Raw genomic sequence first — 26,740 nt, 5'->3', positions numbered from 1 at the left:
GGGCCGAAAGCAACACCTCCATCACGTCTTCAGGGAGGTCCCAATCCTTATACAACAACCTTTCAGAAGCCAAGCGTGAAGGTTGAGGGATCTGACCTCTGGATGGAGAACCTGACCCCCCTCCCGTGAGAGCAGATCGTCTCGGTAGGGAAGATGACGTGGAGGGCAGATGGACAAGTCGAGAAGGTCCGGGTACCACGTCCTCCGAGCCCACGCCGGAGCAATGAGGATCATCCGGGAACCGAACTTCCATAATCTCCGCAGCACTTGCGGGATGATGGGGACTGGAGGAAACGCATACAGCAGCGGGAATGACCACTCCACCACAAACGCGTCTCGTAAGGCTCCTTTTGGAGGAAATTCCCGCGAGCAAAACCTTTCGCACTTCCAATTGACACTGGAGGCGAAGAGATCCACTTGAGGGGTCCCCCAAAGGGCGAAGATCTCTAGGAGAATCTCCCGAGCCAACTCCCACTCGTGAGAGATCGCGCTCTGCCTGCTCAGAGCGTCCGCCGTCACGTTTTCGTCTCCGGCCAGATGAACTGCCGAAATCGAAACTTCCTGCTGGATGGCCCAGAACTCGAGCTGCATCACCTCCCTGCACAGAGGAAGTGACCCTGCCCCTCCCCCTTTTTGTTGAGGTAGTGCATGGCCACTGTGTTGTCCGTCAGGATCAGGACACTCTTTCCTCGCACAGTCGGCAGAAAAGCCTTCAGGGCTAGCCTGACGGCCCTCAGCTCCAACAGATTGATATGGAGTCTGGACTCCGACGGAGCGACCGCTGACTGTCAGCCCGTTGGCATGAGCTCCCCATCCCGTGAGGGATGCATCCGTCACGATCGTCACCTCCGGCCAGGGAAGCCAAAATGCAGCCCCCTTCATCAAGTTGCCTTCGACGGCCCACCACAGAAGGTCCCGGGCGACCGAGGGCGGCACCTGAACTGGGTCCGACATCCTGCCGGAGGACTGCGACCTTTGCGTCTTGAGTGCCCATTGCAATGATCTCATCCGCAGGCGAGCCTCTGGCACCAGAAGAATGCAGGATGCTATGAGGCCGAGCAACCTCAAGAACTCGAACGCTGGGAGCGTCTGGGCATGCTGAAACTTGTGCACCATCTGCTGAATGTGAAGAGCCCTCACCTGGGGAGGAAAACACTGCCCCAGGGAAGTGTCGAGCACTGCTCCGATGTACTGGAGCCGCTGTGTTGGCGTCAAATGGGACTTCTTTAAATTGAGGGAGAAGCCCAGCCTGTGAAGGGAGTGGCAGGTGACAGACAGATGATCCAGGACTTGCTCGGGAGAGCTCCCCCTGATCAACCAATCGTCCAGGTAGGGGTAGACGTGAATCCCCCCTTGCCTGAGATGCGCTGCCACCACCACCATGAGCTTGGTGAAAACCCTTGGGGCGGAGGTCAATCCGAACGGCAGGACCCGAAACTGAAAGTGCGAGTCGCCAACCGCGAACCTGAGGTACTTCTTGTGCTTGGGATGGATCGGCACATGGAAGTAAGCATCCTTGAGGTCGAGTGACACCAACCAGTCCTGAAGCTGAAGGGCCTGGAGGACTTGAGAGAGAGTAACCATCTTGAACTTGTCCTTCCTGAGGAGTTTGTTCAAACCGCGCAAGTCCATGATGGGTCTCAATCCCCCGTCTTTCTTCGAAATCAAAAAATAAGGGGAATACCATCCCTTGTTCCTCTCCGCTACAGGCACCAGTTCTATGGCGCCTTTCTCCAGCAGGGCTTGAATTTCCTGCGCAAGGAGCGGATCCGGACTCTGCAAAGTGAGGTTCCCCGGTGGATTGTCGCAAGGCCTGTGCCGATAGGGAAGACAGTAGCCGTGGGTTATGATCTCCAGAACCCACACATCTGAAGTAATGGCTTGCCACTCTACAAGATGCTGCGCCAGCCTTCCCCCAACCGGCGAACCATGGGACATGGCCTCATGACTGAGTGGGAGCGGCTGCGGCGTTACCTGAGGGCAAAGAGGCAACTGCCCGAGCGGCCTTGGCACCACGGGTACCCTGTCGACCACCTCTGGTACCCCTGCGTTGGCCTCTTTGACTGCCAGCTCCTCTCGCTTTACTGAAGGACGAGTAATAGCGAAAGGAACCACCCCTCCACTGCTGTCCCCTAGGACGAAAAGGCAGAGGTTGGCGAACTGCAGCGCCCAACGACTTCGCTGCAGCTTTTGAGGTCTGCAACCTCTCAAGGCTCTCGTCAGCCTTGCTGCCAAAAAGGTGTTCACCGTCAAAGGGCATGTTGAGGAGACGGGACTGCACATCAGGAGCAAACCCCGACTTCCGCAACCACGCAAACCTGCGTATCATGGTGCTCACCGCCATGGACCTACTGACGCATTCAGCTAAGTCCAAACCCGACTGAACGGACTCACACATGGCATCCTTACCATCCTGGACCATAGCAAGGAAACCATCCAGTTCGTCCCCTTGGGGAATATGTTCAGCCGCTAATGCAACACAGTTCCACAAAGAGTGTGTGTGAAACGAGACAAGGCACAAATGGAGTTGGCCGCCTGAAGCGCCATACCACCAGAAGAAAACACTTTCTTCGCCCAGCCATCAAAACGTTTGTCGTCCCTATCAGGAGGGATGGTAGGGTACGACGCCTGCTTTGCCGGGGCCGTGGCCGCCTGCACCACCAAACTCTCCGGAGTGGGGTGCCTGGTCAAGTAGCAGGGGTCGCTACTGGCTGGACGGTATTTTCGCGACAAGGATCGGCCCACCGCCGGGAGACTCTCCGGAGCAGTCCAAGCCGCCGCCACCCTTCTCTGTAAAGCCATATGGAACGGCAGTACCGGGTCAGTTGGGGGACCAACATCAAGGATGTCCGTCAGATCATCCTGCACAAACTCCCCTGGGGGAGCAGACCATCCCAAGTACTCAGAAACCCTAGCCATAAGGCGCCGGTACGAGGAATCGGCATGAGAGCCAGGCTCAGGCCTACAAAACTCCACCTCCGGAGAGGTGTCCAGTCCACTGGCATCATGCAGTGACTGCCTCAAATCGTCAAACTGACTATGGCCCGAGACAATTTAATCTGGAACCTGACTAGGAACCAGGCCATCAGAATCCTCATCCGCCTGGCGAAAAGAAGGCACCCGAGAGTGCTTGCTCTTAACCAGAGCCTTCCTAGGGGGTTCCCCCGTGCCACGGGGTACCTCTGACACGAAAGGCGTCGATGGCGTCGAGCGAATCAGCGCCGACGTCGAGAGAACAGGCATCGGCGCCGAGAGGATCGGCGTCGACGTCTAGGAAATTGGCGTCGACGTCAGATGCAGCGCCGCCACCATCGGCGGCGTCGTCGACACAGCCCTCGAAGCCGGAGCCCCGAGCGTGACCCTCGACGACCTGAGCATCGACGGCTTCGACGACTTCCTCGGAGCCGGAGCCTCGAGAAAGCCTGTCGACGCCCTCGACGCCTCAGACGTCGATGTCTTCCTCGAAGACCTCACAGGTGCACACGGTCTCGAACGCGTCGAGGACCGGGACCTGGAACGGGTACATTGAGAACGAGTCTCCTTGTCCGAACGGGACCTCTCCCGCGACTCGTGCCGACCACTCTTGCGAGCAATGTCTCTTGACCTCTCACGACCGACCCCACTCGGGGGCGCGGACGGCTTAGTACCCTGCGACTCAAGAATCGCCAGCATTTTCTTCCCGAAGGAAGCCCATTCCTCCGGCGTCGCAAGGCTGGTGGGGTAAGCGACGTGCCGGGCAGAGTCCTCTGAAGAGGACCTGGAAGACGACCGGTGTCGGCGCTTCCGAGAATGCCTCGAAGAGGCTGAGGAGTGGCGAGACCGACACCTAGAAGGACACCCACGAGACTTCCGACGATGACGCGGAGAGTCACCCCTCGAATCATCTGTCGAAAGCCCCGCAGACTTCGACTTCCGGGGCTTGGACACCCGACCTACCGACAACAACTTCTTACGTTCGCGTAAGGCTTTGGACGTGAGCGACTGGCAGTCGATACAGTCATCCGTGTCGTGGGCCTCCCCGAGGCACCAGAGGCAGGCGTCGTGCGAGTCCGTCACCGACATCTTGGACCCACACTCCCCGCACTTCTTGAAACCCGGATGCGGGGTCGAAGACGAAGTAGAAGATATCTTCACACGAAGGATTTTCACAAAACGAACAGGTTCGAAGAACCGAGAAGAACAGAACTCCAAAGAGTCGAGGCGTTAACCGAGATTCACGAAGCAACACGTTTGCGGAAAAAACAGAACTGAGGCTACGGGCGTCGTGCGTCCTACTTATCACATCGGATGACGTTGGACGTCGGAGGAGGTCCTCGACGACGGCGCATCGACGTCATCGACGCAGGACGCAGAAAAAAGTTTCGAAGCAGCACAGCTGTGTGATTACAAGTCATAGATATGGAATACATCGGAGGACCCAATCCCCTCGAAAGGGGAAGACGCAGAAACCTTCTCCCGAGCAATGATCATGGTCATACCAAAGGAGGGCAGGTACCCACAAAGATGCGGTTCTAAGAGGGGTTTCCCGGCCTCAAAGTAATACTAAAGGATCTGTCAGAATGCCTGTTGAAATCAAACTCCACTGTCCTGTGTCGCAACCTACTTCCATCCCTTAAACTACAAATAAAGAATAAGCCAACAGAAAGTTCCTTCTCTAGGAGAATGACTCCCTTCTCATGGTATTTGGGCCTTATTCCCAGAATTGTTCTTTGGCTAAAGGATGCCAGGGGAAATGACTCCCTTCTCTGGCACGGTCTCCTAGCTCTCCGGTAGACACCAGGCCATCCAGATGAAAATGTTATGTGCTAAATGACTCCCAGTCTCCTGCGTAGTCCCCCAAGGCTCCATCCTCTCAACAATCCTTTTTTCAATGTATTTATTTTATTTTATTTGAGGTTTTCAGAGTAGAAACGACAAACATTTGCAAACACAATGACATGGCAACCAAATTTTCCCCCACCCCATTCCTTTCCCCTACCCCCTGTTAACGTTGTCTTCTCTAGCTCAAGGAAACATTAACCAAAAACCTTTGGTTGTCTACAGCAGGATAGAAATAAAGTAATGAGTTCCATACATGTCTGTGGCAGCCTCCTGTCCCCCACTGACACGTCTACAATCTTTAGCATTGCCTAATGACACAAGTATTATTAGGGGGGAGGATGGTGGGACGTATGGAGGAAAGGGGACTATGGACTAAGAGTACGTTAGTCAATACGGTGAGTAACTAGTAATTGCGTCCCCTTTCCTCCATACTGTATGGGCGATTACAACTGAATGTAGCCCCAGGGTGGAGAGGAACCCCTCCTTAAGAAAAAAGGTTTCTTAGAACCGAATGCCACGTCTGACGTACAGGCGCCATCCAAACATTAGTGTTTAGAGAAAGCCGAAGGGGTGGCCTAGGTAGCCGCCCTACTGATGACCTGCCACGGCACATGCCGTTGGAACGGGACGGCCATGGCCTTGGCTCTGACTGCATGGGCATGCAAGTTAGCTGGCAAAGGTTTGTGCTGCCCCTCAGAGGCCTTCTTGATGGCCGCAACCATCCACCTTGCTATGGAGGTCTTGGAGGCCTGATAACCGGGCCTTGACCCACCGAAAAGTGACAAACAAGGCGTCCGACTTGCGGAAGTCCTTGGTTCTGTCCAGGTAATATTTCAGCGCACGTCTGACATCCAGGCGGTGCAAGATCCTCTGAGGCTCGTCCTTGGGGTCGACGAAGAAAGTGGGTAAGACTATTTCCTTGTTGAGATGGAAGGAGGTGGTCACCTTGGGTAGGAAAGCAGGTTGCATCCACAGGATGACCTCGTCCCTGTGAAAAGTGGTGTAGGGTTCTGATGCCACCAGAGCCTGGTAAATACTCTGGGAGCCGAGTTGAGGCCGAAGGGTAGCACCTTGTATTGGAAATCGAAGCCCATGATCCTGAAGCGCATTAAGGACCGATACGGCTGCGAAATCAGGACGTGTAGGTAAGCGTCCTTCAGATCCAGGGAGCACATCCAGTCTCCCCTGTCCAGTGTTAATTTTTGCAGAGGGAGGGAGAGATTGAGGGTGGAAAGGTCCAACACAACTCTCAGGCCAGCCTGGTTCTTCTTCTGTATGGCGAATATCCTGGAATAAAAGCCCAAGCATCGCTGGGAGGTTGGGAATTCTTCCACGGCCTGGCTCTCGACGAGCGACTGGATCTACGCCAGCAGAGTTGCTCCCAATCTGTGTTAGAGGAGGGGAGGAGGGAGGAGAGCAAGGTACCGGTAGGCGGTAACCCATGGAGACTACAGAGAGGATCCAGGGGTCCGAAAAAATTCTGGTGCCAAAATTGCACGTGAAAGGCAAGCCTGCCCCCCACTGGAGACACGTGGACCCGAAGGGGCGTGTCATGCCTTTTATCCCTCTGAGGCTGTTGCAGAGGAGAGGGATTGGAAAAAACCCTTGCCCGCCCATCCATTGTTGTTTCCTCCGATACTGACTTGGAGAAGGGTCCGGTTGTCTGGACCTCCGTTCTTGGAAGCCTCTGAACCGCCAAACGCCCGCCCCTTGTCGGAGCGTTGCTGCGACTGGGTGAAGGCCTTGGGCATGGTCTTTGTAAGAACAGATAAATACTTTGTGGTTTGCGACCTGTTCTTTTTATCTAATTCCTCATCCGTGGTGGAGTGGAAGATGTCACTGCCCCCGAAGAGAAGGTCCAATATGCATTCCAAGATCAGAATTAAACTTAGTAGCCCAGAGCCAGGCCGTCCTTCTCATGTCCGTGGCAATGCAGATGGCCCGGGCAGAGGTATCAATGTGGGCCACGGTGGCCTCCATAATGTCCTACGCTACCAGCCTGGATTCTCTTAGTCCCGCCTTGAAGCGTGCTTGGCTATGTGCCGGAAGTTCTGGGAGAAAGTCTTCAATTTCCCTCCAGAGCCTTTGATTAGCGGCTTCCAGCATGGCATCTGCGTTGGCCTGCTGCAGGCAAGGAGGCGGAGTACAGCTTCTTCCTGTACGTCTAAAAGATCTTCTCATCCTTGCCTAGCAGCGTCGAGAACGAGGTAGCCGAAGATGACTGAGGCTTGGAATGGAGTGAAGCGGCAGCTATCACAGAAGAGTGCGGTTGAGGATGCGCTGAAAGCAAGAGTGTGTCCCCTGCCATCTGCCTGTACTTGGCGTCGAGTCGTTGATCGACAGACTGGGCCGAGTGCAGCTTGAGCCACCCCTTCTTGGCCAGGGCAACTACGTCTTTCTGCATCGGGATCCCCGTTTTGTTAGGGGATCTTAGTGTGAGGACTTCTGCTAAGTCCCCCTCCTCGGGTTGCTTTACCTCGGGCTGAGGAAGGCCCAAATACTCTGCCAAACCTGCAAGGCGTTCGTGGAAGGCCATGGCCGGAAGATGGCATGTCAGTGTCCTCCGCCTCGTCCGTGTCCGCCAGGCTCGGGGGGTCCGGAGCTGGTGGAGGAGTGCTGGGCGCCATGGGCTGTGGAGTTGAGACCGGAGCCGGTGTTACGCTCCTGGCTCCCACAGGGGCGTCAATCGGAACTGGACAGCTGCGGTTTCCACCCACGTGACGCGTAGTGCAGAGATGACAGACTGGACTGGCCCATGTCTCTTTTTAAATTCTCACCTTAGGTTTTTAAAGGATGAGCTCTCCATCCTGCGTAGAATGCAGGGGTGCGTGGATAACCAGTTACTTCACTGGTCCGAAGGAATTGGAGAGTTCCAGAACAATACTGACTCTGAGGTTCCTGGCGAGGAGCCTTAAGTATATAGTCCATAAGAGTTCAAAATGTCTGACTTTCACTCTTGTCCGATTCCTTGCAGCTTGACCCTAGAGATGATTGCCTTGTGCGGCTGGTAAAGTTCAGGTAAGAGTCTGTAGTATCCAACACTGTCCAGTTAATGACACCTGTATGTAATCTGTTGCTTTCTCCCTTATTACAGGTGCTGAGTGAGAATTATGGTGTTTTGAGGAATAATACCTCCGGCGGGAAAATCAGGTAAGTCTATTATGGTGAACAAGATTCCCTTGGTTTGTTCTTTCGGCTCACCTGGCTGTCCTTTTGTTCCCCTTAGATGCCGGAGTTCGGCGAAGATGAATGGAGGCTGCGCTGGCCCGTGGAGATGAAGAATGCCTCCGGCGGTAAAATCAGGTAAGTCTATTGTGGTGACTAATATTGCCTTATTATTCTCTCGGCTCACCTTGCTGTTCTTTATTCCTCTTAGGTGCCGGAGTTTGGCGAAGAAATGATGAAGACCGAGGTGGATCGTGGAGGCGCTGCGAAGACTGGCGAGTATAGCGCGGCGCTGCAGCAGGCGATGCAACGCGCATCAAATAATGTCTTTCTTCATATTCGAAGGCGCAATGGATCCAGAATCAGGTGAGGAAATAAGTATTGTTCTTGTTCTAACCATTTTCCTTCTTTCTCCCTTTTCTCTAGGAGCTCCAGACTCGAGGCGGGCGTGGCAGAAGACTGGATGCTGGCTTGCAGGCACGGTGAGCGTTACTCTGCAGGATGCAGAATAACGCGAAGCGTGAACTGCTCTTCGGGCGTGGTTTAAATAGCCTTCAAAGTAGTCCCAGGTAAGAAGTTCCCAAGACCACAACTGAGTAAGAAAATAGTCCCTGAAATAAAGTAGTTCCCCTTCAGACTTCACATTGGCTTGAATGCTGAGCAGCATGGTCTGCATGAGTTAAGTGAAAGCAAATGAGGACTGACCCCTTCTATGAGCCTGGCGCCTATGGCGCCAGGCCTGTACCCAGGTATCCCCTAGCTGGGGCTGCTGGGTTTTTCCCAAGTATCTGGATGCCTGCTCCCGGGACTGATGGACCTGGTCCGGATGCCCGGGGGTAGGAATCATGACAGCACTCCCCCCCAAGGCCCCTCCCACGGTCGTTCTTCCTCTTGGCCCTGGTTTGTCTGGGAAGTCCCGATGGAATTTTTTCACCAGTCGGGGTGCATGAACGTGGTCACTAGGTTCCCAGGATCTTTCTTGTGGTCCGTAACCTTTCCAGTCAATTAAATAAAAAAGTCTTGAGTTAACTATCTTAGAGTCCAGGATATTTTTAACTTCAAATTCGGGTTCCCCATCAATTAGGATAGGATCAGGTGGATTGGTTAATCTTGTCCCAGGTTGGACTGGTTTCAGGAGTGAAACATGAAAGACGGGGTGAATTCGCATGTTAGAAGGTAGTTCCAATTTAACGGCCACCGGGTTGATGATGGCCTTAATGGTTAGGTCCCAAATATCTAGGGTTAAAAGTCTGAGTTCCTTTCATGGGTATGTGTTTAGTAGCCAGCCAGACTTGATCCCCAATCTGGTATTGTGGAGCATCACTCCTATGTTTGTCAGCATTTCTTTTGTATTTCTCTTTTGCCCTTTTTAAATGCTCTGTTGCTTCCTTGAAGGCTTGTGTGATAGTAGAGTGCAAATGATTCACCGTGGGCATTTCTAGGTGTTGGGGCAAATTGAGTTCAGAGGTTCGAGGGTGATGCCCATACATGGTAAAAAAGGGGCTTTGTCCAGTTCCGGAGTGTACAGAATTGTTGTATGCGTATTCAGAAATCCACAAAATATCCTTCCAATTACCTTCGGTTTGGTGTAGCATGTAACGTAGGTATTGTTGAAGAGTCTGGTTAGTCCTCTCTGTTTGACCATCGGTCTGGGGATGGTGACTGGTAGATAACCTCACGTCGATTTGCGCAAGTTGGCAGCATTTTTTCCAAAATTGTGAGATGAATTGACTACCTCGGTCTGAGACCAATACGGAAGGGAATCCATGTAGTTGAACAATATTTTCAAGAAATTCCTTGGCTAAAATTGCAGCGGACGGTAATCCCTTTAAAGGAATAAAGTGGGCCATCTTGGAAAAAAGATCTACTACAACTAGAATGGTGTTAAATCCACTACATGGAGGCAGATCAGTAATGAAGTCAAGAGACAAAGTGTGCCATGGCGTAGGTGGAACATCCAAAGGTTGTAAAAGACCAGCTGGTTTCTTCTTCTGGCTTTTGTTTTGGGCACAGGTTCCACAAGATAGCACAAATGATTTAATGTCTTTTCGCCAGGTGGGCCACCAAAATTGTCTCTTAATTTTAGCTTCAGTTTTTGTGACCCCTGGATGTCCTTCAATCAGCGCATCATGATAGTTGGAGATGACTAATTCCTGTAGCTCCTTGTGTGGTATGACTAGATGACCTTGATAGTACGGTAGATCATTGATAACTGAATAATCTTGGCCTTTCTTTACCCAGTCCTGTAGGGCTGCTGGATTAAAATATTGTTTGATTTTTGAATGAATGTCTTCTAGAGTTTGTAGAGTAGTTATGCCAAGGATTCTTTCTTCTGAAATTATAGGTACAGGTTCTGGGTTCGAATATGCTTCTTCCATTGATAGTACGGTAGATCATTGATAACTGAATAATCTTGGCCTTTCTTTACCCAGTCCTGTAGGGCTGCTGGATTAAAACATTGCTTGATTTTTGAATGAATGTCTTCTAGAGTTTGTAGAGTAGTTATGCCAAGGATTCTTTCTTCTGAAATTATAGGTACAGGTTCTGGGTTCGAATATGCTTCTCCCATTCCTATTCGGGATAGGGCATCGGCCTTGCCATTTTTACAACCTGGTCCGTAAGTGATCACAAAATCGAATTCTGCAAAGAATAATGCCCACCTAAGTTGACGTGATGATTGGGCCTTGACTGTCTTCAAATATTGCAAATTCCTGTGATCGGTGATTACAGTGATGGTATGCCTGGCGCTGAGAAGATAATGCCGCCAAGCCTTGAAAGCAGATTTGATGGCCAATAACTCTTTATCGGTAACCGCATAGTTTAATTCGGGTGTCGAGAATTTTCTTGACCAGAATGCTAGTGGATGAAGTTGTCCGGTTTCCGGATCCTTCTGAGACAGGACAGCTCCCATGGCTAAACTGGATGCATCCGTTTCAACTACGTATGGAAGCTCGGGGCGAGGATGCTTTAAAACAGGTGCAGACATGAATTTCAGTTTTAGGTCTTGGAAGGCCTTTTCAGCTTCTTCAGTCCACAAGAAGCGCTTGTTCTTTTTCAAAAGTGCTGTGATGTGATGTACAATATGAGAGAATTCAGGGATAAATCTCCGGTAGAAATTAGCGAAGCCAAGCATGCTTTGAACTCCTTTAACTGAACTGGGTGATGGCCATTTGAGAATGGCATCCACTTTTCGAGAGTCCATTCAAACTCCTTTTTGAGGTCAGGATAAATCCTAGAAATTCAACTTCTGTGGAATGAAAGACACATTTTTCCAACTTTGCATACAACTTGTGTTGGCGTAATTTTCCAAGGACTGCTCGAACGTGTTTAACATGGTCTGATCTTGAGGAGGAATACACTAGAATGTCGTCTATGTAAACAACAACACAGATGTCAATGAGTTCGCGAAAAACATTGTTCATAAAATACTGGAAGGCTGACGGTGCATTGCACAACCCGAAAGGCATCACCTGATATGCGAATAATCCGTACTTGGTGCGAAAGGCAGTCTTCTATTCATCGCCTTTCTTCAAGCGTACCAGATGATATGCCCCTCGGAAATCTAACTTAGTATAGATACAAGCATCCTTAACTTGGTCCAGTAATTTGGGGATCAGAGGCAAAGGGTATCGGTTTTTTACCGTAATTTGGTTTAATGCGCTGTAATCTATACATGTTCTAAGGTCACCTTCCTTTTTAGGTACGCAGAACAGAGCTGAGGATGCAGGAGACTTGGATGGGCGAATGAAGCCATTAGCAAGGTATTGATCCAGGTATTGTCGTAGGTGAAGGTTTTCAGGCTCCGTAAGGGCGTAGATCCTGCTGCATGGGGGTTGCACACCGGGTACAAGATCGATCTGACAATCCTAAAATCTGTGAGGTGGTAAAGTATTTGCCTGTTCTTTCTGAAAAACATCCAGATATTCTTGATATTCCTGAGGTAACTGAACAGGTGGGTTAGTGGCTGTGGCCAGGCCCTTGTTCAAAGTTGGTAACAGGTGTGTGTACAATCTGGGAAGGTCATTCTCTTCTCTCGCCATTCTATACAAGGATTATGTGTTTCCAACCATGGCATTCCCAGAATTATTTGGAATTGTGGAGCCTTGATTAAGTCAAACACAATGATTTCTCAATGCTCATCTTGACCCAACAGTGTCATCTCTGTAGTGGAATGAGTTACTGGCCCAGAGGCGATTTCAGTTCCATCGACGGTAGTGATGACATCTGTAGTGGTTCTTTTGCAAAGAGATAGGTTCATCCTTGAAGCCAGTTCTTGATCCATATAGTTTCCTATGGCCCCGCTATCTATGTACGCTCTTACCGCGTGCATATGTGATGGCTGCCTAGGATCAATGAGGACCATTGGCACGATTAGGTGCGAGGTCTGAATGTCCTTCTTTAAGCTCGGCAAGCGGACCTCTACGCTTGTCGGGCATGGTCGTTTCCCGGATCAAACTCTGTTTGACTCTTGTCCGTAGCTCCTACCACCTTTTTGGGTGGTTTAACCGGGCAATCCCGTAGAAAATGTCCCAAGGTTCCACAGTACAGACTCAAGTGCAAATGTCGTCTCTTTTCTCTTTCCTTCTGAGTTAAAGGTCCCCTAACCCCCCCGATCTGCATGGGTTCCGGTGCATCAGTTCCTTTGGGGGTAACATTGGGTTTAACCAACAATCGATTCTCGAACTTAGCTCGATCCGCCTTTCTATTCTGAAGTCGTGATCTATCTGGACCACTAAGTCTATATATTCAGCACAATCCTGAGGTGGGTTCACAACTTGAGCCAAAACATCTTTGTGTTCTCCTCGCAGTCCACGATGGAATAATGTAATTCGCTTTACCTCGAGCCATCCTGTTTCCACCACCAACCTATTGAAGGTAGCGATATAGGTTAGTAGATCCTGGTTACCCTGTCGCAGGGACAAAAGTTTGTTATCCATGGCCTGTCACTGTGAATGTCGGGCGAATAGTCTTTCCATGCTCAATTGAAAACCCTGAAAGTCACGAAGAAGAGGGTCGTCCTGGTTAACTAGAGGAATCGACCAATCGACTGCGCTACCAGTGAGATATGATAGTACGAAGGCTACTTTGGCTTGATCATTTGGAAAGGCTCCAGGTCTGCATAAAAAGTGCAGGCGGCATTGATTTATAAACACGGCAAACCTTTTGGGGTCCCCAGCAAAGCGTTCGGGCGGAGCTAAAGGAATAGTTCCTGGTAGGATTACTTGCACAGGGTTGCTTGATGAAACAGGAGTTGGGTTTCCCCCTAGCCCAGGCAGGGGCGTTTGTCCAGCCTGGCTTTGCAGCAATTGCCTACGAAGGTCATCAGTTCGCTCCTGAGCGCATTAGTTTCTTGGCGGGCAGAATGTACTTCAGCCCTTAGTTCCCCTAGTAATTGGGCCAGTTGGTCAGTTTCTGAGGTCCCCATAACGCCCTGGTGGGAATTTGTGGGTAGGCTTTGCGTTCTGTTATGCTCACCTGGCTCCCACAGGGGCGTCGATCGGAACTGGACAGCTGCAGTTTCCACCCACGTGACACTTAGTGCAGAGAGGACAGACTGGACTGGCCCACCTAATCTCGTCTGCTTGACCCGAAGAAGTATTCTCCTGAAAGTGATGAAAGGGAATTAGCCACCCGTGGATTTGAGTGATAACCCCCCCCGTTCTCCCCTCTAATCACCTCCGATGTCTCTTTTAATATTCTCACCTTAGGTTTTTAAAGGATGAGCTCTCCATCCTGCGTAGAATGCAGGGGTGCGTGGATAACCAGTTACTTCACTGGTCCGAAGGAATTGGAGAGTTCCAGAACAATATTGACTCTGAGGTTCCTGGCGAGGAGCCTTAAGTATATAGTTCGTAAGAGTTCAAAATGTCTGACTTTCACTCTTGTCCGATTCCTTGCAGCTTGCAGCTTGACCCTAGAGAAGATTGCCTCGTGCGGCTGGTAAAGTTCAGGTAAGAGTCTGTAGTATCCAACACTGTCCAGTAAATGACACCTGTATGTAATCTGTTGCTTTCTCCCTTATTACAGGTGCTGAGTGAGAATTATGGTGTTTTGAGGAATAATACCTCCGGCGGTAAAATCAGGTAAGTCTATTATGGCGAACGAGATTCCCTTGGTTTGTTCTTTCGGCTTACCTGACTGTCCTTTTGTTCCCCTTAGATGCCAGAGTTCGGCGAAGATGAATGGAGGCTGGGCCGGCCCGTGGAGATGAAGAATGCTTCCGGCGGTAAAATCAGGTAAATCTATTGTGGTGACTAATATTGCCTTATTATTCTCTCGGCTCACACCTTGCTGTTCTTTATTCCTCTTAGGTGCCGGAGTTTGGCGAAGAAATGATGAAGACAGAGGTGGATCGTGGAGGTGCTGCGAAGGCTGGTGAGTATAGCGCGGCGCTGCAGCAGGTGATGCGATGCGCATCAAATAATGTCTTTCTTTCTATTCTAAGGCGCGATGGATCCAGAATCAGGTGAGGAAATAAGTATTGTTCTTGTTCTAACCTTTTTCCTTCTTTCTCCCTTTTCTCTAGGAGCTCCAGACTCGAGGCGGGCGTGGCAGAAGACTGGATGCTGGCTTGCAGGCACAGTGAGCGTTACGCTGCAGGATGCAGAATAACACGAAGCGTGAGCTGCTCTTCGGGGGTGGTTTAAATAGCCTTCAAAGTAGTCCCAGGTAAGAAGTTCCCAAGACCACACCCGTGTAAGAAAATAGTCCCTGAAATAAAGTAGTTCCCCTTCAGACTTCACATTGGCTTGAATGCTGAGCAGCATGGTCTGCATGAGGTAAGTGAAAGCAAATGAGCCTGGCGCCTATGGCGCCAGGACTGACCCCTACTATGAGCCTGGCGCCTATGGCGCCAGGACTGTACCCAGATAGCCCCTAGACGGGGCTGCTGGGTTTTTCCCAAGTATCTGGATGCCTGCTCCCGGTACAGATGGACCTGGTCCGAATGCCTGGGAGTAGGCATCATGACAGCCGGTGGCTGCTGCGGAGGCTGATGTGGAACTGTCTGTAATGTGTGAGGCAGGGGAGCCGGAATCGGAGGAGCTGGCTGGGGGAGCGGCATCTGCGCTGGGGCCTGTGGCACCGGAGCCATCGGAGGAATTACTATCGGTGCCGGCGGGGTGACCTGAGGGAGCATGTCCCTGATACCATCCAGGAGGATGGCCCCCATCTGGGGCGTTCGCATCAGCCATAGGAACCTTACGAAGAACCAGTCTTCGGAGGCGGTAGAGGTGGCAGGTGATATTGACGGAGTGGCCAAGGGCAGCTGGGGCCGGGGCACACACTGCCTGGGATGCAGGGGAAACCTGCCCTGTGCTGCTGATGGATAGACTGTCGGTCACGCACCTGGTTGACACCAGTCCCAACTTGTGACTGTTTCCTCCACCCGCTCTGCGAGAGGGGGTATCGGATGAGCTGCATTCTTGTCTGGCGTGGTGGCCATTTTGTCAAGCTGCATGCCATGTGCCGAAGTCGTGGTGTCTGGCTCACTGGAACCAGCCCTGTCCAAGACACTTGGTGTTGGAACGAAAGGCCTATCCTGCACCTCAGGCCGTGACCTAGAAGGCGTATTGCCCTCAGCAGAGCTGCCGGTAGTGCTGCGTGAAGGTGCCCCCTCGGACATGATGCCGGTACTAAGGCACTGCCCCTCAGGAGTAACCCTGGTAAAAGAACCTTGTGGTCCCTAGCACTGACACCGGAAGGATCCAGAGACCCCTGAGCCGTGAGGCCGGTAGCTGGACTAGCCCCGGTACGTGTGCTGGCAGTAGAACCCAACAGGTTCCTCCCGGTCGGGCGCTTCCTTGGGAAGGAGGGTAAGATGGTGAATAAAGGCCTTTCCTTCGGCCTCGAGCGATGATGATGTTTGACGAAGTCCTTTAGGTCCTCTGGAGGTGACTTCTGGCAGAGCTCCCTCCATGTAGCTAGCCTGTTCTTTAGTGCTCGTGGAGTCAATGCGTTGCACGCGGAACAACCTTGCCAGCCATGGTTGGGGCCAAGGCAGTGGAGGCAAACGGCATGGGTGTCGGTTGTAGGGAAGAGCCCCTCGCAGGCTATACACCTGCTGAACCCGCTGAAGTCGACATGTGCCGGGGAGGAGTGTGGCGTCGGAGGACCAAGTACCTATTGAAAAGAACGAGATAGAAGAACATCTGGGGAAGAGCGCATGGTATTACATGGCCGAAGCCAAACCCAAGAGCGCTGTTGAATTCGGGCTGTTCCCGTCGATGCGGAAAAGGGGACTGATGAGTGGCGCCAGTGGGCAGAGTCAGGCAAGTGCATGCTCCCAGGGCTGCGCCGCGCATGCCTCTAAATTTAAAGGGGAAGAAGATTTTTTCTGGTGAAAAAGGTTCTGTCTCCTGTCCCTCGCGAGGGACGCCCATACAGTATGGAGGAAAGGGGACGGGACGTAAGAGTAAGTCTAACACTGTTTTTTTTCCCTGGTCTGTTTTAGGCAGGCACATTAAAAGATTCTGAGGTTTACACCTGCCTTTAAGTTGCTTGTAGCTCCTGTAAAGAGTGTATAGGTTTTACTTACCTTGAGTATAACTGTCTTATCCTAAAATAAGTTAGAGTTATTGCTTCTCTTAGTCTGTGAATTGAAAAGGAACTGTAACTGAATATTACATCCCAAGGTACAACTCCCCTAGAATAACTGTTATCCTGAATCAGAGTTATATGTTTATACTGTTCGTGGAATCTGTGTTTCACTAGATCAGAAAAGTATATTGTCCAGTGATATTACTATGTGATTTCCTGCTGAGCGTCACGGTACAACTGATAGGGTCTACTACCATGGTATTCTACTACCATGGTATTACTAAAAGTAATCTAAAAGTAACTATTGGTTTTGACTTCCCTAGAACTCCTGTTAGGTATTCCAAATAAGGTTACATGCTTTGGTCTGTGCACCTTCAAACATAGTGTTGTGATTTTAGAATTGTGGTTATATATGATGTGATGGTACCTATTTCCCCTCAAGATGTATCAGTGCCTACTCATATTTAAATAAACAATTTATTTATACAATGCATAGTGTTTCAGTGTTTCTTTGGACCATTTGTATTACAATTTAATTTGTACAGATTCTACAGCCCACTCTCCCTCCTAAAATAAGCCTGGCTGCTCTGTCTATGCTACCCTGAACTCAGGAGGTACAGCCGTATACTAAGAAGGGAGTCTTGTACTGCCTCGGTTGAATGGTTTTACTAAGCCCTTAGTTGGACTTCAGAAATACTGTCCTAACACAGAGCACAGTCCCCCATAAGACTGTCTGCTTCAAAATGGCCCTGTCCTTTCAAGTACCTAAGACACATATGAAAAGTTGAATGTTTAATCTGAACTGGTTAGTTCTTGACAAGTACATTTTAAAAGCCCTCCTTGAGTCCAATTTGCTACAGCTTTCCAACATTTTGAATAAATGCATAGGTGAAAGAAAGCCCAATAGACGTAGTTTCTGTTGTAGGTGAAATTCCGAAACAACATTAGGCAGGAAGGATGGTTTCATCCAAAGAGTAACTTTTTCTTTGGTAAATGACAGAAAAGGAGGAGAGATTGAAAGGGACTGCAACTCAAACACACTGCATGCCAATGTAATGGCCGCAAGAAATGACACCTTGAAAGAACGAAGTCTTGGGGGCAAGAGTGAATCAGCTCAAAGGGAGATGCCATCAAAAAATGAAAACAAAATATAGGTACCATGGGAGAACACTGAATGGCTGGTGGGTTGGCAAAATTAGACAATGGTAGAGGCTTTCATAAACTGTAATGTCTAAGGGACAGCAAAGTATGATGACTGCTCTGGAGTCATGTGGAAGATGGACAGAGATTCAGGAAATCCCTTCATCATGCCAATGTGAAGGCCTGACTTGGCCAACTAAAATAAAAACTCCAAAACTGTACAGGAGCACCAATGAGCCAAGTGCTCTGTCCCAGAATCAACCAGCAAATGTGCCACAATGACAAGCATAGATGGACTTGCTAGATTGGCATCTCGCAGATCACATCACACAAAGAGCAACCTTGGAAAGATACCAATCCTTTTATTTCGACCTCTCAAAAGCCAGGCACTAAAAATCAGATTCCAGGCAATGGGATGAAGCATCCTGCCACCTGAATGGACCCATTCTTCCCTCCAAGGCATCCTCCAAAGAGGACAAAGCAGTATGTCCAGCATGACTTGGTACCAGGTCCACTCTGCCCAGTCTGAGACAATCAAGATCATGTTGGTTCGGCTCCAATTCACTATCCTCAGTGAAAAAGGAATTTATATGAACAAAGGGAGATCATACTCCAGTTCAAACTCGCATGGGATCCCTAGTGCATCCTGCAGGCAACGTCCAGCTGGTCCAAAGCCGGATGATCTGAGGGCCCCTGTTCAAGTCAACCTCCACCACAATCTCCCAGGTGTAGCTCTTGCGTCCCTCCCAAGAACCCACTAAAGGAATCTTCTTAAGCCGGAGAGGAGAGATGCTGTGGCATTCACCTTGTTTTCTACTGCTCAAAACCGAAGTATCATGGCCTTCCTACATAATTTGAGAGACCCCCACCATGTCCATCTGGTTAATGTAGTGTACGATGGTGGGGGTACCCATGAGGACCCAGACAGTTGAAATTCTGATTGATGGTAAACAAAAGATTTCTATGCCAGACAACTGCTTTCTGCTGCAGGAAATTGATTAAGAAAGACTTATCTGTGCCTTCCCATTGACTGCTCACTGAAAGATCCCAGGATGAGCATCCTATCCGATCATTGACACGCCCATGACTAGTGAGATCATTGGCCATGCTTGAGCAATGACCCTGGTTGGTTGTGGATGTCAACCAAAGCAGGTCCGTGGAGACCTGTGGGGGAGGGGCAACAAGGATAATGTTCCTCATGTCCCCATTAACGGAAAACTGGTTACTTAGGGACTACTGTAGCATCTGCTCTGCAATCTTGCTTCCAATACTATGAATATGAAGGATGCCATGATCCCTAGCATTCTCAAGATATCCCCAGCTAAGGGTCCCTGCGTTCGGTTGCAAATGGGGCCTCTGTTGCCTGTATATTTGTCACTCTTTCTGGTGGAGGAAAACCAATGCTACGCTGTGTATCTAGAAATGTAGAGGGGGTTGGGAACTACCTTCTTAGGTTGGTGGTGATTGCATGTTGTCCCTACGTCCTGAAGGGCCTCCTCTTCTGAACATGCCAACAGGAGCCAGTCATTAAGTTAGGGAATAATATTAACTCTGCTGTGCAGATAGGCGACCACTATCACCATGACCTTTGTGAATACTCTTAGTGCCCAAGTGAGGGCGAACGTGAGCACTGTGAACCGGTAGCATGCGCTACCCACCACAAAACATGGGTATTTATGATGTTTGGTTTGAATAGCGATGTGAACCTAACCATCCTATAGATCTAAAGACCTGAGTCATGTAGCTCTAAACCCAGGAGGCTCTATGCCAATGTTAATATCTTGAAGCAGTCCTATGGGAGGATCTTGTTGAGGAGTCTTGGATCAAGGATGGGTCTGAGTCCTTCATTCTTCTCTGGAGCCCAGGAAGTAACTGGAATACCAGCCTCTCTCATCGTGTTCTTGTACAACAAGCTCCACTGCACCCTTCAGCAAGATTTTGAGACATTTTCTTTAACAGAAGTGGTTCCTGAGAAGGTGAAGTCAAAGAAGAATTTTGGAGGGAGTGAAATGAGGGGTCGATAGGAAGGGCAGGAAGTATACTTGGCCAAAAATCAGGGGGACACATCTGTCTGAAGCTATTTCCAGTAATGCCCCCCCCCAACTCCCACAGGAAAATCGTGCAGCATCTGGTGCGAGGACAATTAAAGAGGTTTTGGTGCAATTGAGCTTGAAGGCACTGAGACAGTAGGGCTAGGAGCTCCTCAACCAGTCTGAGAACAGAGCGTTATTCTTTACTGTTGCTTCAGGAGTTAGGAGTAGGTCCAACCTTTGGTTAAAACTATTAAGGTCTGGCACTTACTTGGGGAAGGCCTGAAGAGGCCAATGTTAAGAAGTCATTATAGCTCTACTTGAGGTACAAGGTGGAGATTCAAGGGATGGGGGTGTGGTCTTGTTTTGTTTGTATTGTGCTTGGAGATTCAGGCTGTAGGGGTAGGGGAGAACAGGAATAAGTGTTCCCCAGTGCACCAGATTTACACGGCTATCTAAAAAGGAGGGTGTGAAAGTGCTTTCAATTGTTGGGGTAAATTCTTCGGAGGTGGAAAGTGTGAGGGGAATAGGACCGTTGTCACACACTGGAATTGTTCTGTATTCATGGACACTGGTGCATTGAATATGGGGTGAGTGGGACAGTTGCACATACTGGGGCATTGAGGTTTTGGATTGGTATATATGACACATATGCTGAGGCATGAGCATTGGAACACTAACTGCGAAAGGGCTGCATTCCTCCTGCATGTGCTCTCTTCTGGTAAGAGAGTTAGATAAAAATGAACCATTAGTCCTGTTTGTGCAGGAAACTCATAACAGGCAGGAGGAAGAGCCCTCAATTAAGGAAGGGCAGATGGTTACACATTCAGGATGTCCTAAGCCAGTAGGAAAGCTGGCCTAGGGATAATACTGCGAACATTGTTGAAGTTAAATGTCAAGGCTATTTAAAAAAGCATCTTTTGATGGTAAAATGGAGAGTTGGAGAAATGTTAACGCTTTGAAAAGTATGCAGCCCACACTGGGGACGAGCCAACTTTGGGAAGGAAGCGCTGGAGAAAGTATTAGAATGGGTTGAAGATCCGCGAGTCTTAGGATGCGAGTTCTACGTCATACTTGATCCAGACATGTGCAGGTAGTCGTATGGGCTTGGCGAAAAGCCTTAACGGGACAGGGAGGCAAAACAAATAACATTTAGCTCATCATTTCCTGGTGGGAGTTTGTAGACAGGCTCATCCAAGGGGCGAGGTTTCACTATGTATTCTTCTTTACTTGCTTTATTTTGCCTTACAATAAAAGCACAAGAAAGACAGAATACAAGCAATTCATAGCATGCGATTTGCAATAGTAAATACATATGTAAATGCATGATAATATAAACGTATACATACAAACATATAAAAAAGCACTGCACACAACTACAAATATATTTACTAGTAGATCCATTTCAAAATAAAGGCCTAATCAAATGTACGAAGTTTAAATCATGCGCAAAGCACAGTATAAAAGATTACATATTGTAGCCGCATGCTATGAGCGCCCCAAAGCATGCGGAATAATAGTTAAAAGATGCTTAAATGAACAATTTGGTATCCCAAGATGTGAAAGCGGAGTTAGTCACGTTCATGTCGCCTTCTCACATTTAAAGCTGCGCAAATGTACAGTTCTAGAGCCCTGATCTGGGATGAGGTGAAGAGAAGTCAAGGACAGTCGCATCCAGGCGTGCACTATTTATTTATATTTAAAAAATTGGAGAGTGTGCAACCCTCGCCCAAAGGCAGCATGGGGTAGCACAGAATCATTAACTACGGCCAAAGAAACTGAAAATGACAAAACACATGGTCAGCACAATAAACACATTAACAGTAAAACAGGAAAAAGCAGTAAGGTAAAAACAGAATATGATTACGAATACGGCATCTGAAATAAATGGGTATTCTGCACCTTACTCAACTCAACAAGGGCACTCGGGACACATAGGAGAGGGGGTGGTGGCTGCTGAGAAAGCCATAGCTGAATAATAGCGGGGCTTAAATCAGGAAATATCGAGATGTAAGCGATCAGCACCCCTGTAGAGCCCGAATCCCTTTGAAGTAGACAAGTACTTAGCCAGATAAAATGGCTGCCCTAGAACCACGGCCTTATAGTGCACGGAAGTGAATGGGGAGCCAGCCAATAGAGAAAGTGTAGGAGAGATATGCTCTGACTTTCAAATGCCGGAGGTTAAACAGGCTGAAAAGCGCCTTCGCGTGTTTCCACCGGGGCAGGTGGGCCCATGTTAACAGCATTTCCGCCATCCAGATGGGTAAGAACTAAAGCTTGGATGGGGATCTGTTAAGTCTGAGGGGTGGAGAAGGGTTTAATTAAAAAAAAACTGTAAAATCAAGAAAAGATTTAAAACATCTTCTGCCACTGTTACAGAGTGGAGGAGCTGGTGGGGAATGGTACCTTAACCGGAGCAGATGGTGAATTGTCTGAGGCCGATTCCCTGTAGCGGGATGGCAACTGGCTTTCTTGGATGAAGAATTGAACTTGAAGGAGTCATTGGAGAACTGGGTCCACCTGTGCCACTGCTTCATGTTCTTACTCTTTTCCGTTCCCGGGTGTGGTGGGTGTGGAAGGGTGGTTTGGCAGGAGAGGGTGTAGGGGGATAAGACTCCCACGGTCCTTGGATTTCTCAGCAGAATGGGACATCATGAAGGCAGAAGACTCTGATTGTGCAGGCTGCAGGCATGCCGCTTTCCGTTCTTGAGGAGAGTAATGAAGACCTTTGCGAATGGTCCCCTAGCGGCCTTAGAGGTCAAGACTGACAGGAGCCCCCATTATTCCATGCCATGGTCTGGACCCAAGCACCAGCAAAAGTCCTTGTGTGGGTCTGACACCGACATGGATTTCACACAGTTCTTACAGGGGTTTTGAAACCTGAGCCAATCTGTGGACACAGGACATGGGTCATAACAACTAGTAGTAGTGACGTGTTCCAAAAGCAGCGCTCTCACAGCATAGGAAAAAGGAAAATCGGTCATGGGGCACAGTCCGCACAATTTATACTACCCATGAAATAACATCTTGAGCCATAGGCATCAACGAAGCAAAGCCAAGCTGACAGAGCTGCAGTTCGCCCCTAGCCAAAAAAAGGTTTTTGAAGTCAGACTGGTACTTGGGTGATATTTCTAACATGAAGAATTGGTTGGCGTACACCCTACATGCAGAGCTTCTTTCATTCCAATATGAATGCTGTGGCTTCCTTGTTTGCACTGATTGGCTCACCTCACTGCAATCTTAAACTTCCAGTGAACATTAGAGTCAAAGGAACGGTTTGGAGTTTTCTCTGCAAGCTTGGGCCTTTTGTAAAAATGGAACGGTTTGGAGTTTTCTCTGCAAGCTTGGGCCTTTTGTAAAAATGGAACGGTTTGGAGTTTTCTCTGCAAGCTTGGGCCTTTTGTAAAAATGGAACGGTTTGGAGTTTTCTCTGCAAGCTTGGGCCTTTTGTAAAAATGGAACGCTACTCTCTAAGATCCTTTGGTTCAGACCACCTACTTGTGTCAATGCTTCGAAATTATGAATTGTGAGGGCATGCTCAACTGCCACTTCACCAGCACTCCGATCCTTGCCAAGCACGGGGCTTCATATTGAAGGATTCACATTTTCTCCAGTTTTTGAGCCTCATTACGAGTTTGGTTGTATCTGGGTGGTAAATCTGCCCAGATACCACCAAACTGTATTACAGTTACCCCCACTTGGTCCAGCGGTAATACCGCCGGATTACAAGTGGCTGTGTAAATCCCAATTTTTTCAGTTGTAGGACTCAATGGAGCATTTTCGGTGGAATTTAGCAGAAAACTGACATATTGACCGCTGGCTCATGGCTGGAGGTGAATCCAACAACTTTCCACCAAACCTATAGTTGGGCGGTGCAGTAATGCAGCGCTATACGGTAATGCCGCTGCATCTCGCCCACAACGCCCAAGTGTAATGAGGCCCTTTAATGCTTGTGATTTTCAGAAAATCTCACCAGCACACGATAGAGAAATGCGGGTGTGAAGATGTGTATGTTTATCCTTATCAAGAGCACATCAGACTGCATAAAAGCACAGGCGCCTCTATGGAAAACCCCATGGCAGACTGAATGGGATGCTTTGCATAGCACTGTAGCACTATTGGTTTCCAGACAATGTACAGCCACAGCCTGCTACCCAACACTGTTACATACGTCATCCAGTCTTCCGCTGCTATCAAGCCTGGAGTAGGGAGACCATCTTAAGACATATTCTGGGTGTGCAGGGCCCATATGGCAAGCAAAGGCCCATGAATGGCAGAGGAAGATTCACATTGGTCCCAGCAGGTGTCCTGAGATGGCATATGCTAAGTCACCTGCTATGTTGCCCTGTAGCTCCGTTACCATGCCAATGCACAGTGCCTCAAGTCTGCCATCTTGTCCACTGAAAATCATTCAGAGAATAGGGAGCTGTGGTTCGGGCATCACTGTACTTTCTCATTTGCTCCTCAATAAAAAGCAAAATTTTACAACACAAAGACGAGTCCATATCAGTCGCAGTTAAAAAAAAAATAATAATAAAAAAAAAAATCACTCACCTGAGTAATGTAGTCCTTTGCAATCTTGGGCCCGTTGGAAGAGAACAGCAAAACGTTTATAGTGAGGTGCTTAATAAGCTGGATTGTACCAGGGTGGCACACGCCTGTTTTCAGGGTAACAGCATCCTCCAGCACTTGCGACGAGAGGTTTATTTTTCCAACAATGCTTCGTAAACGATCAGCCACCACTCTGGCCTCTAACTGCACAGAAAATAATTTGAATTATACAATGATAAGTTGAGTCTTACATGTTCATTGAGCTACTCACTAGAGGTACACTGACATTCATGACATACTCATTGGTTGCCATTTTAGATCCGTTAATGCCATGCAAAAAAGGCGTTAAGGCAGGAAATTACCTAACAGTAAATAACAAGCTTTGGCAACGCCAATAGGCCCGTTTCTGTAAATGTCCACTTAACGATTGTTTCGGAAAAAGCCACACAGGACAAAAAACACTTACCATGTACATTTCCAAAGCCCAAACAATTGGTTTTACAAATGCTGGTTATTGTACAACTGCCAATTTAAGGCGCTAAATATTTTGATTTAGAAATATTATTGCCTCATTTTCTATGTAAGTATATTTGGACATAACTAGCACATCATTGCAGGTTGCGAGCAAACCCAGTTAACACATAACAGTATACATTATCCCCAGTCATTACATTACCTCATTCCCACTTCGCAGATCTTTGTCAAGTTTAGTTATGGTCAGTTGACACATTAGGACAGAATTCTAGTACTTGGCACGTCACTACACGTTTACGAGGTTACGTTCACTTGTTCATTATTATCTGACATTAAGTACCCTCTCCCAACATGTTTTGCTTTCTCTTAAGATTCCAGGGAAGGAAGGGAGGCGCATGCTCCCCAGGGGGTGTAATGCCAGCTCAACAGGCAGCGAAGCTACAGCAAGCTATGCAAGAAGGACAAGATGGATTCTACCCGTCAGTCAGTGACTCGGTTACGCTTGCACGTTGTCTTATGTGGGCTGATGTGCCATTCCGCAATAACACAATATCACTGGAACAAAAACCAGCGCAAACGTCCACTCTCAACACTCCTGCAAATCCTTTTTTAGCTAGTGTGAAAAACAGCATAACCATCAATTCATGCCTGCATTAAAAATAGTCCCGGACTCAAACGTCTGACCACCCACATTTACTTCAGTTTGCACGTCATATAAGGAAATTATATATCATGGCATCATATATCCATGCCATGATAAATCATGAACTGTCATGTCATGATGTCACTGCAAGAGAGCTCACAGTGTGTTTGTGTTCCTGGTTTGCCAGCAATCTGTAATCTGTTGTTTCTGTACTTAGGCTGCACAGCCTCTTGGATCCCTCTTACCCATGTCCCTTTTTATCTGTGTTTTTGCAATACATTTTAGGGTAACTTACATTAAGGCAATCTCTCCTCAGGACCTAATTTCAATTAATTTCTTTTAATGGAATATCATGTATGTATTGGACATCTATATTTCATTTTGTTTTGGAAATACTAGGATGATACTGTTGTATTTCTTTTTAATTTCAGTGAAAACGTTTCTTGTAAACTGGAAAATACCCAAATAAAAAAATAAAATAAAAAAGATATCCATTTGCTTTGCAGTTTTCGACACTACAATAAAGGGGGTCCACAGCCATACAGAGCAGGGGCCGAAGGGCCCTCAGGGAACGTCAGGGGTCTTCAAGGACACCACAATAACCAGATGTTTTTCCCAACTAATTATCACCAGGGAGATTGTTGCAAAGGACAGGAGAAATCGTTTTCTGCTCACGGCAAGCCTCACAACTAAAATCAAGGAATGTCAAAAGTGGTATACATGACTCACATTTGCAAACATTTTACTGTTGGAGCGACTATTGTGACATATGAAAACCACATCCACTGTGCATTGTGTGCACAAAATAGTTTTGACATCATTATCACAGACATATGTGTTAAATATAAAAATCTATGTCCATTTATATGCTCCCAAAATGCTCTTGATTTTATGCAAAGCAGCCAAGAACGACTGTGCCATTTATCCCCATGCCCCTTCCCATAGAAGATATATTTACAGAATGAGGGCGAGTTACTAACTTATTACATTTTTTATATACAAGTAAGTAGTCTACGTTTCTGTGAGCTCAGTTAGCAGACATGAGTTCTGCCACAGGTGCGATATTTTATTATGAAGAAGATGAGCTCACTGTGGAGGATAGCTGTTGTACTGTTCGCTCAAGGATGAGCCAAGAAGGAAGTCAAGAGTTGTGCAGGTGCATTGATAAGGGGTGCTGGGAACGAGCGTGAGGGTGACAAACTGGGTTTTCCCACTACTGACTGGATTTTTCCGCTCTTTGCTCGCCATGTGTTAGGGAGAATTCTCTGTAAGGCTAATTTCCCAAACCTAGTGAGTCCCCCAGCAGCTTTGCTGGATTTCTGGGGTTTATTATTTTCTCTCCTGCTAAGAGTGAGATTCTTTTGCTCCCACTCTTAGA

The 26,740-nt window shown here is 48.5% G+C and overlaps 1 protein-coding gene across 3 annotated transcripts in view; it reads right to left on the bottom strand.

The window, feature by feature from the left end:
* Positions 1-26,740, bottom strand: part of FANCC (FA complementation group C) — a 2,294,314-nt gene that overhangs the window by 183,836 nt on the left and 2,083,738 nt on the right. For all 3 annotated transcript variants that reach the window (XM_069625705.1, XM_069625706.1, XM_069625707.1), the window contains one exon: positions 24,249-24,449. In XM_069625705.1, the coding sequence (XP_069481806.1) occupies positions 24,249-24,449 (201 nt within the window). The remainder of the gene's footprint in view (positions 1-24,248; positions 24,450-26,740) is intronic.

The sequence above is a fragment of the Ambystoma mexicanum genome, chromosome 6p, assembly GCF_040938575.1.
Source record: "Ambystoma mexicanum isolate Mex_15411 chromosome 6p, UKY_AmexF1_1, whole genome shotgun sequence".
Taxonomy (NCBI): Eukaryota; Metazoa; Chordata; class Amphibia; order Caudata; family Ambystomatidae; genus Ambystoma; species Ambystoma mexicanum.
Note: the sequence above shows the minus strand (reverse complement) of the source record. Positions and strands in the feature narration are given on the sequence as shown.